This window comes from Cibotium barometz, chromosome 36 (genome assembly GCF_041138505.1).
Source record: "Cibotium barometz isolate CiBa-2024 chromosome 36, ASM4113850v1, whole genome shotgun sequence".
In the NCBI taxonomy this organism is placed as follows: Eukaryota; Viridiplantae; Streptophyta; class Polypodiopsida; order Cyatheales; family Cibotiaceae; genus Cibotium; species Cibotium barometz.
This window is the reverse complement of record NC_141081.1, coordinates 19,802,563-19,814,122: the sequence shown is the minus strand read 5'-3', so window position 1 is coordinate 19,814,122 and position 11,560 is coordinate 19,802,563. Positions and strand designations below refer to the sequence as shown.

General features: G+C 36.0%; 1 protein-coding gene across 1 annotated transcript; it reads right to left on the bottom strand.

Moving 5' to 3' along the window:
• Window positions 1–3,437: 3,437 nt before the first annotated feature.
• Window positions 3,438–4,413, bottom strand: LOC147617586 (18.0 kDa class I heat shock protein-like). Its single transcript, XM_086775436.1, has 2 exons — window positions 4,121–4,413; window positions 3,438–3,984 (listed from the first exon to the last, which is right to left on the bottom strand). Exons 1-2 carry the CDS (start codon window positions 4,260–4,262, stop codon window positions 3,728–3,730), a joined length of 399 nt encoding a protein of 132 aa, XP_086631562.1. The 5' UTR covers window positions 4,263–4,413; the 3' UTR covers window positions 3,438–3,727.
• Window positions 4,414–11,560: the final 7,147 nt, after the last annotated feature.

The window sequence follows — 11,560 nt, the reverse complement described above, 5'->3', positions numbered from 1 at the left end:
CATGGATTAAGCCTTGATTACATGCTAATCAACTTGCCACAAGAAAGTTATGGAAGCCACATTATGGTCATTGGATTGGCTTGATTGGATACATATTGGAAAAGGAGATTTCATTGAGTAATGCATGCATTGTGATGGATTTGGTTCATGCTTATGCTTAATGTGGATGCCTTTCTTTGTACTTGAGCCCATGGTGAGGGCATTTGGACTGGAATCATTTGGGAAAAGCAAAAGGCTATTGGATCTATGAGTTGTAATGATTTGAATGTTCTATAAATGCCATTGGTATGTTTCTTATGCTCTCATCCATTTCTATGCTTTCCATTGATTATTGCACTATTAGAAAGCTAGTTATGTGGTGAGGGTACCTTGGCAATTGGTATAGAGGCCAAGCGCAAAATGTCTTGAATCCGATGTGCCATGAGTGCCTTGGAAAAGTGATACATTGGAGGATTAGGTACATGGGGTGAAGACATGGCCTCAACTCTTGTCATTAGATTTTAAACTTTGGTAAGAGGGTGATAAGGCTTGGCCAGGAGATCGGCAAGCAAAAGCTCTACACCGACTTACCTCAAAAGCTGATGAGGAAGCACAAGCTTTATATGAAGGAGAGAAAATGTACATTTATGGTTAATGAAGTGGAATATCTTGGACACTTGGTGGGAGAGAAGGGATCCAAAGAAAGTAGAATGCATCAAAAAAAGGCCAACCCGTAGTAATACAATACAATTGAGAGGATTTTTGGTATTGTCTTCTTTTTATAGAAGATTTATGGAGCATTATGCAACTATTGTGGCACCCCTTACCGATCTACTCAAGAGGGAAGATTTCTTTTTTGGGATGCTATTGCCAACAAGAGTTTTAATGAACTCAAAACCTTGCTCACATCGGTTCCTATTCTTGTTTGCCCTAATTTATCAAAGACATTTTATGTGAAAGCGGATGCAAGTGGAAGAGGGCTTAAGGAGGTTTATATCAAGAGCATGGTGTCATTGTATTTGAGAGCAGAAAGCTTTCTAAGAAGGAGATAGGGTTGCATGTTTATGAGCAAGAAATGTTGGCCATACTTCACGCAATCAAGAAATGGCATCACTATCTTTATGGTACACATTTCAAGGTGAGAAGTGATCATAGGGTGCTGAAATTTTTCCTCTCCCAACCCAATCATTCTCCCAAACAAAAGAGATGGTTAAGGGATTTTATTAATTTTTGCAAAGAGAACCATTCAATTCACCATCAATCCCTGAGTATGACTGAAGGGTTTTATAAGATTTTTGTAAAGAGCATGGAAAACTCAAACTACCTATACTACACAACAAAATGGTGTAGCAAAAAACAACCTCGATCGAGGTATATGATTGAATCTTAGCCATCCAAGGAGACGACTACGATGTAACAAAAACCTTGATCAAGGTCTAGGCAATCTCGGCCATTGAAACACACAAAAGATTGGCCAAGATCTCAAATGCATTAATGGATAGTCTAGATTCCATGCATAACCTCGATCAAGGTCATAGATGCAATCTAGACCGTTCTTCTCCATGGCCATGATGTATTATATACCTTGACTGAGGTGTGAGATGCAAGCGAGGCTGTTGTTTTGTCAACCTTAGTTATCTTGGACCAAGATCAAGGTCCGAGATGCTATCTGGGCCATCTACTGTGATGGCCATGATCCATCATTGACCTCGATTGAATTCAATCGAGCCCATTGCTTTCTCAACCTTAGTTATTGAGACGGTCCAGACACATTATCAACCTCAAGCAAGGTTTTTGATGCATCTTGGCCATCCAGATTTTGAATATTTTCTTTTAATTGTTGGTAATTAATATGGCTATTTTTGCATGGCATGTGACCTAGCATAGAAACTCTATCGAGGTATCTACATGACATATGGTGTCAACTACTGAATGTGTAAAGATACCTCGATCAAGGTATCTAGGTGTTGTATGTCATGTCATCACACCAAAAGCTCATTTGAGGTCTGGGTTAGCATTGATGTGGCATGGACATATACCTTGATCAAGGTATGTGTTTGTTGGACACATGTTTCTCTTTTGTGGTTTGAGAACCTCGATTGAGGTAGGGTGCCCACTTGAAATTTTTGCCCAGAGGGGGTGTCTCACTTTTTGAAAAACTATCAAAAGTTTCTCACACTCATCTTGCAACTGCCGACTTCCACATATAAACCCATCTCACATTTAAGCCCACCTACATCATACATAGCCATGCTCTTTATTTCGCATGTATATACAACACCTAGCTCATTGCATCAAAGATAGAATGAATCTATGCATCACGTAAGAAGTCTGAAAGACTCCCTCTTCAAGAAAATCATTAAGAACCAAATTATGGCCCAAGTAAGTTAGAGTCATCTACATGACTCAAAAATTCAATAATAATAGCAACTTCTTCATCACAATTTGATCACTAGCAACTAGGTGATTGACGAATCCTACTCTTATGCTATCTAAACCAAAAGCTTCATGCAACTCATCAACTACCAAAATCCACACAAAAAAGAGATCTCTCAAGGGAAACTTCCCTACCTTCTCAAAAGCAACACTGCTTGGCTGTACATTTCTTTTTGCTACCTATTAAGCTAGGAGTGAGTGTTGGGCATCTAGTAAGCAAAAGTGCTAGACCATGATGCTTTTAGACCTAATATAAAAAGTCTATTAAGTTTTTTTTTAGTCCACTAATTCTTGAGGTGCCTCCTAATAGGGTGGTTGTTGCAAAGGGTCATCAAATTGTTCCTTTGCATTGTTTTTACATTATTATGTAAGGATGTGCATATGCATATTCAGAAAATACACTATTTGCCATCTCACACTATGGATAAGTTTAAGATAGAGAAAGAAGGTCTACCAATGTTTTTTAGTATCATTCTTGATATACAAATAAATCCCTTGCATGAACCCTTCATTAAAGACATATATGAGTTGATGCTCATAGTTTATTTTAAGAATGGCATGACCATGATTTGTATAAGCCTTTAAGGGTGTTTGAGGAGTGACATAAATCAAGAACTTGAACTCATTTTTTTTTCTAAACAGAACGCCTACATGAATAATGTGTGTCATAGAATTGATAATCTTGAGTGTCACTTTGTTGATTGAGCTTGAGTGAACCTTTAATGATTGAACTTTAAACTATTGCCAGTTAAAGGGCAAAATATCCTCCTACTTCTAGATAAAACAAGTTGTTAACTCGTGAGATATAGTGCGGAGAAAAATCCCAACATTTTGCTTAAAGAAACGTAGTAGGAAATAAAACCTAGATATAAGTTTTCAAAGGATAACTTTTGTGAAAGAGGGTTATGAATCATGAATGTGGCAATAAAAACATTATTATTATTTTAGTCATTGAAACCTAATCACCTTTAAGGTGTATCTTTATTATTATTTATCAACAAGCAAGAAAAGACACGTGATGGTGGTTGAAAACACTGGTTTGTGCTACATATACTTGTAATTGTACACCACACTCCAGATTTTACATATACTTGTAATTTTATCCCACACTCCAGATTTTACATATACTTGTAATTTTATCCCACACTGGTTTGTGCTACATATACTTGTAATTGTATCCCACACTCCAGATTTTACATATACTTGTAATTTTATCCCACACTCAAGATTTAATACACGCTCGAAGCTCCCACCGAGGCCTTCTAAGCCTTCTGGGGCATCTACAAGTGAAGATCTACTGTATTAATTAACATCAAACGACGTAGAAATTGTCACGCGCGCCGTTGCGTTTTTTGAAGATCGGGACGGTGGTTATGATTCTGTTGGTCACCATTTTGGGGATGGTAATTGTGAGCAATCCACGGTTCCAATCGGCTGCAGCGTCTTCATCACGTGCATCTGCGGGCAGCTCAAACCTCTGCTTGAAAACGAGGCTCCCATTGCGCTGCGCACTCAGCACGAGAAATCGAGATCTCTCCACTTGCACCTGAACGTCCTCCGGTTTGTAGCCTGCTGATAAAACGAAGATTATAGCTTAATCAAATGAAATCACGACTCATAATATATGGCTTGCATCCCAACTCAAATCCAGTAAACACTGCAACCGATTAATCATGTGCAGCAGCAACGACAGCTACCCACCCACCTTGCATGTTGGCTGTGACGCTGTAGTGTTGAGTGGACTCTTTGCATTGTACTCGTGGCGGCGGCGGCCTCCCATATTCGTATCGTGTTGCAGCGGCTGTAGCTGCTGGCGCCCCAATCATGATCACCCGTACTTGCGCCATTGCTCAATTTCACACTCTTTTACACCTTCAGGCTAAAAGGCTCAGATCTCTAATATAGTACCTTACGGCCCAAGGCTGAGAGCTCTAATATAATACCTTAAGGCTCAAGGCTAAGCTCTAGGACCAACCTTCAAAGAGCTTGGGAATACCTCATGGTGCTAGAGCCTTTTTATGCTTAAAAAAAGAGGTTATATTCCCTTTTCATTATTCCACCTTTTATGTCACAAAGTGCCACACACACATGAGAACTGTTTCAAGGGTCACTTTGTTACCACCATAGAGTACACTTGACCACATACTATTTCAAGGGTTACTTTCTCGCCACGCACTTGACAACATACTATTACTACATAATTCACAAGCTCAAAGTTGTGAAAGTGTCAATCAATTGTACAACTTTCCTACAAACATTCACCAAAATAAGACAACAATTCAATGTAGTTCCAGACCACCAACCCACCGAAGTGTTAAAGCTTACTTATGATGTGGCTACATTGTTATGATAGTCATTCCATTTTCAATCTCCAAGGCATTTATCCAACCTAATCACATTATCATCACGAAGCACAACCTAGTGCATCTATTCTCAATGATGTTAAAGTGCCCAATATTAAGCTATAGTCCTCTTTGCATTGTACTCATGGCGGTGGTTTTTAGATAACCTTTTCAAATAGTTTATTATAGTTTCTTTTTCCTTCTTATGTGGAACGATTTTTGTGGCAATAATGGAAGTATGCAAATGATCATAGTGATTGCAATCTATTTACTTTTAGACATGTCCTCTCTTGTATAGATTTGAAACTTTAAAAATTCAATCATTTTGAGGTGGAGCCCAAAAATATGTCAACGGTTCGCTCTAAAGGCAACAAGCTACACAATGGACATGCATAATTTTATTTGTTGTCTATTTTAATCAACGTAAAGTTTTGACTTAAAACTTATCACTAGGGCAATCAATCACTCTTGGTTGGGATTTAAACATTTCAAATCATTCTTAGTTTAATTTATATTTTATTTAAAATTATGATCTCATTATTAAGTATCGTAATTCTAACATGATAATTACATAACCACATATTGTGAAACTCATTACAAGAAAAAGTGGCAAAATGGGAGGGTTGAAAGGGTTGCCAATGAGTTGTCTTTCCTTTTTAGAGGCTTAAAGGGTGATCAAAGAAGACATGGGGTGGCCAAACATGAGATATGGGTTTCTAAATTGATAGCTCCTCATTGTTTATTAAAACTATAACCAAAAAGGGTTTCCATTTTAAGAAGCCACCCCATTGTTTCCCTAGCTAGATAATATAACTTTTAAAACCACCGTTTTTTATTTAAGATTAACCTTTTTTTCAAAATAGAAAAGGCTTATTAACTTTTCTTGCCAATTGTTATTTATCGTTTCATGCACCCTTTACTTTCTCTTTTAGTGTCTCCTCCACTTTCTTCCCTTTCCCCTTCTTTTCCTATTCTTCATATGAATTATTATTCCCTTTCTGTTCATGTAGTTTTTTCTCTAGGCATTAAAATTTTATAGAGAGAGGTTAGAGTCAAAGGGGAAGAGCTGATCACAAATGATTGGAGCTTGTCATCATTGAATTGGATCATTATCTCAATTGTGAATAGGTCAAGAAGCAAGCTACTAACAACCTTGCGGGACTGAATGTAATTTATTTTATTAAAATGAACAAGTAAACTAGAGAAAATATAAAAAATGAGTTTCAAGAAATTCTTTCAAGTAACTAGACTATTTCTTTGAAAACGAACTATTAAATAGAGAAACTGAAGCAAGAAAAAAAGTGGGTTTCAAGTAAAAAATTTCAAGTAAGTAGACTAATTTTGGTGTTGTTTTTTTTAAGACCTCGAAACTATTTTGAGTCTTCAAAATTCACTTCCATGATAATATTATTTTCTTGTAAGTAAACAAATATACATACATACATACATATATATATATATATATATATATATCTTATCTTTAATCCATGTGTGTGCAAAAAATATGGAAGCCATATGGTTTGAATACATAAGAAGGCTAAAGGTGTGTGCAAACCATATGGAAGCTACCACGTAAGACAAATTCCTTTATTATGGGAAAAGTGGCAATTATTTCCATATTCACTTGGGATAAACAAGGGAGATTTTGTATTCTCCCATGTGGTTTTTACATATTCACTTGGGATAAACAAGGGAGATTTTGTATTTCCATATTCACTTGGGATAAAGAAGGGAGATTTTGTATTCTCCCATGTGGTTTTTACATTATGACCTTCCTATAAATTAATATCATGCCACACACTCTTAAGTTACAATTGTTAATCTACTTTCTTTTAGATATATCCTCTCGTATAGATTTGAAACTATCAATCTACTTCCTTTTAGATATATCCTCTCCTGTATACATGTGAAACTTTAAAAATGAAATAATTTGAGGTGGAGCCCTATTCCAAATTATTCACTCTAAAGTCAATACGACATGCATAATTTTATTTACAGAGATATTAAATCGTTTTGTTGTTTATTTTATTCAAAGTAAAGTTTTGAATTAAAACTCATCACTAGGGCAATCAATCACTCTTGGTGACTTGGATTTAAACATTTCAAATCATTATTAGTTCAATTTATTATGATCTCATAAATAAGTATATTTAATGATTCTAACATGATTATTAGAAACCCAAACATTGTTGAAGACTCATTACAAGAAAAAGTGACAAAATGGGAGGGTTGAAATAGCGGCCAATAAGTTGTCTTCCCTTTCTAGAGATTACATTCATGGGTGTGGGGCCAAACCTGAGATATGGGTGTCTACATTTATGTCTCCTCATTGTTTGCCAAAAATAACACAAAAAAGGGTGGTCATTTTAAGAAACCGCACCTATGATTTTGTAGCTAGATATGTGACTTTTAAAACCATCATTTTTTATTTATTTTCCAAAAAAATCAGGTCTTCTTAATATTAAATTTTGTGAAAAAGTGAGTTTCAATGAAGTTTTCAAGTAAGTTGACTAATTTTTGTGTTTTTTACCTTTAAAAATATTTTCTCCTCAAACTTTACTTTCATGATCATCTTCTTTTCTTGTATATATATATATATATATATATATATATATATATATATATATCTTATTGTAAAGTTGAATGCACAAGAATGATTAAGGTGTGTGCAAACCATATGCAAGCCACGTAAGAAATATTCCTTTGCTATGGGAAAAGTCAAAATTATTCCCACATTCACATGGGATCACATGGGAGATTTTGTATTCTCACATGTGGTTTTCACATTATGATCTTCTTATAAATTAATATCATGCTATATCATCAAACGCATATAGATTCCAAATCTATCACTTTTAACATATGTAACTCTCAAAATTGAAAACAAAAGCACTCAAAGTAAAGAGCGGCATCGCAATGATGACTTTTTCATTTCCTTTAATTCGACCCTGGTTTCGATAGTTTGTTGCCCCTTGTTTTTCTTGGGTTTAAAAGGTTTTGTTTCCTCTTTTGGGTTCTGCTTTAAAGTATGTTCTTCTACCCATGTTGAGGTATTGTGTTTTGCATTCTTTTTTACTATTTCTCATGGCTTGGCATGTAAGCGTGTAAGCACATTCAAGGGTACCATGGACAATTGCCCGTTTTGTACACTTAAGATGTTAAGAGTTGTATTTTGTGAGACAAGTTGCATTGAAGCAACTCATCTTGGGAAATCTTGGAACATGTGATCAATGCCACATCGTTCACACATGGGTTGCAAAGTGTTAGTGACTATGGACATGGAAGCATTCCAAACTATGCAGTCTGCCACTTTGGGAGGTCCATGACTATAGAAACACTGAAGTCTTCAATTAACTGCTTCCTGAGTAGTTTCTACTCTTTGGACTGTTTCTGTTTGGTACACGGGAGATGGGGATTTTGAGTCAATTGCTGATGAATTAGGAGACTTTTTAGTATCATGATCAAAGAATTTACAATATATGCAATAGAGAAAAATAGGTGCCTTCTATGCACAATGGGATTGGGATGGTCATAGTGATTACACTAAACACAAGGCATTTTGCTCCTCACTTGTAGAGGCATTAAGGATATTAGGGCTACATAGAATTCGTGGAAAGTCAATTCTGAGATCGATTGTTCTTTAGCATTTGCTTCACTTAGTTTAGTTGAGGAACATCTCGTAGCATAATCATCTTCTAGCGAGTTGTCATCTAAACGTACTGCTTCTTTACAACATTGATCGAATGTTTTCGGATTGGATACAATGATCAAGTTGTGTAAGCTGTTATTCTTTAAGCCTATCATGAAACATCTCTTCAATTGAAAATCATTTAATTTTTCCAATGACACATCATGAGTCCAAGAGTTTTATCCAAAGGATAAAGTATCTAATGGATTCATTTGGTTTACGCTCAATTTAATAGAGTTCTTTTGCTGCACTACTCCATCGATCACCTTGTCTTGAAAAATCATGGATAAAGGCTATTTTCAAGGTGTTGATGCTGGTCTTGATTGCCAGCATCAATGTGATGAACTATCGACTAGCTTTTTCCTCTAAGCATAGGTTCAACGCATGTACCTTAGTGGGACAGTCGGGATTTCCAAAGGCTTCACATCTCTGTTCAAACATTTTAATGAATTGAACACGATCTATTGTTCCGTCGTATTTACCCATGATTGTGGAAATATGTACGACCGTATTTTTGTATGAGTCGCTGAGACCGTATGTGAGTGCTCTTGTTGGGAGGGACTCACTAAGTCCTTGGGCAACCCTCCTTCCTAGACTAGTCAGTATGTCCAAGTCAGTAATATGTCCAAGGTGTGAGCATCCACCCAGGGGTTAGAAAGGGTAACTGGTACCTATAGGATTTGTGGGAATGTTAGGTAAGGGACCAAAGCCCGGTGGGATTTAAGTGACAGGGCATGTAAAACTCGATGACACTCTTGTTGTTGGCATGGAAAATGGTATTGGGAGTTACAGTTGGGGCATAAATCTCAATGATTCTAAGATGTCAGTCATTGGGTTTCAGTGAGGGTGTCGGCCCACACAGTCCCTCTATCGTTGCCATGTTTGATGTTGTCAATTACTCCATAAAATAAACAAGTACACGTGTGCTTTTTTTTTTGCTTTTTATATCTTCTCACAGTCCATTATAGCCTCAAGAGGCCATGTGTACTCTTCGTTAGTTCAAACGAGTGTCTGGTTGCCTTAATTAGCTTAGATGCTACATGCACATGAACGACCTTAGGGATATTTTTCTAGAAAAAGTGCATGTTGGTAACTTCCTCTATGGAAGAGGAGGTCCTAAAACCCATTTTCCATCACTGTCTCAAGATTTTTTTTAAAAAGAAAACTTTTTCCCATTTTGCAGCACGTATTTTAGGGTGTTTCAAAAGGAATTTGAAAAAACTCTGTATGAGAAAGTTGTAGTATTTTTGGAGTACTACAACTTTGTTTCCCTGAGTCGTTCCTGATTTTGTCATTTAGATTTTCAAAAAGTAGCCCGAATATGGTTCAAAGTCATTTTCGCTTTGATTTTTACGATTTTGTGCTTTTAGGGTTGTTTTTTACCTCGATTTTTGAGTTTGAGGACGTTGCTGTCAGAGGCCAAAACAATCGATTTTGACTTCGGACGACCAAGTCCAAATTTGAAGAGCTCTATGTCAGCTTTTCGATAGGTCCTAGAGCACCTTCATCGAATTCACGGTTTAGGAGATACGAGGCTCTAAATAGGGGTGTTATTTTTTGTGAATATTTAGGGAGAATATTTTTTAATTTTAAAATTAAGGAGATATTGGCATTTTTCCTAAAAGGTAAGTGGGAATCAAAAAAGTCAACCTTTTATGACACCCCTTACACCCTTCAGAAATAACCCCTAAAATGGACAATTTGACAACTCATGAGCATCTACTCATTCAATGCTCATTAGCCTTAATGATTTATGTTAAAAAAAGTGATTAAAAATTAATCAAAGATTAATCCTTTAATCACTAATCTTTTTTTCTTTAACACTAATCAAGTACTCTAATTAACCACTAATCTCTCATTGATTCACACAATTGAGCACATCATTGGATAAAGCAAGGGAATGCTAAGCTATGTGCATCAACAAATGTATAAATGAATCTAAAATAGGAGATTAATTAGACTTAATTTTGGTCTCTTCTTTTAAGGTAAAATTAAGCAAAGAGAGTCAAATTCCTCCAATTGATAAAGAAATTGATGTAATTAATTGTTTTGAAGCATATAAACACTCAAAAACACTAATTTCGACTACTCACATGATCAAATTAGACCCGAAATAAAACATTTTCTAAATTCTTATCTCTTGAAGTGGATTAATTACTCTTAATGATAAAAATCAATCCATTAAGATAAATTAGTTGAATTCAAGGATTTTTTGATGGTTCTGAGAAATTTTTTGAAGGATTAAACTACTCCTAATGCTTACTAACACTCTAATGCAAACAATTTCAACAAAAAATATATAAATTAAGCTAAAATTAATGATTTTAGTTCTATGTTCAACACTAAAGAGAGCTAACATTCACTAAAAAATACATTCTATTGCATTGTTTGATGCAATGGATGGAAACTAAACCTAATACAGTCAATGTGCAATCCTAAGAACATGAAAAACCACATTAACAAACAAAAATAATAAATTAAGCTAAAAATTAAGTAAAAAGCATTCTCTACAAAAACAAAAAAGAGAGCTATTCTACACCAAATCACACACAAATCAAAATCAAATCCACATCTTTTTCAAGACAATGGGCAATGGGTAATACATAGATTAGAGGAAAACTGAAGGAAAAAGCCAAGGGATGGCCCCGGCATAGCGGCGCCAAAAATGTTATGGCTCACCCTAACCCTCCTTGAAACACATCCAATAAGAGATTACCTAGTGAACCACAACTGTCATGAGGATCTTTCCAATGGTGAGCTCGTAACCCTTGATGTGTCCAAGCTCTACAACTCCTTGAAAAGAAATTCCACCACGCCTCCCGTTAGCATTGTCACACCATCGTGTTGCATTACAGGTACTCGTCCCTCCTCTCACCTCACTTCACTCACACACACTCACTAGCATGCATTAGAGAGAGAGATTAGCAAGAAGATTAGCAAGACCGAGACTCGATTGCATAATGGGAGAGTGTGTTGTATTATGAGAGAAATTCACTTATATACATAGCCATAAGTGTTTACATACCTAAAATGTGGCTAGCCGGGCACTTTAGACTCATAAGAGGCCTAATGCTATTACAATGACTACACTCATAATATATCCATAAAGTACATC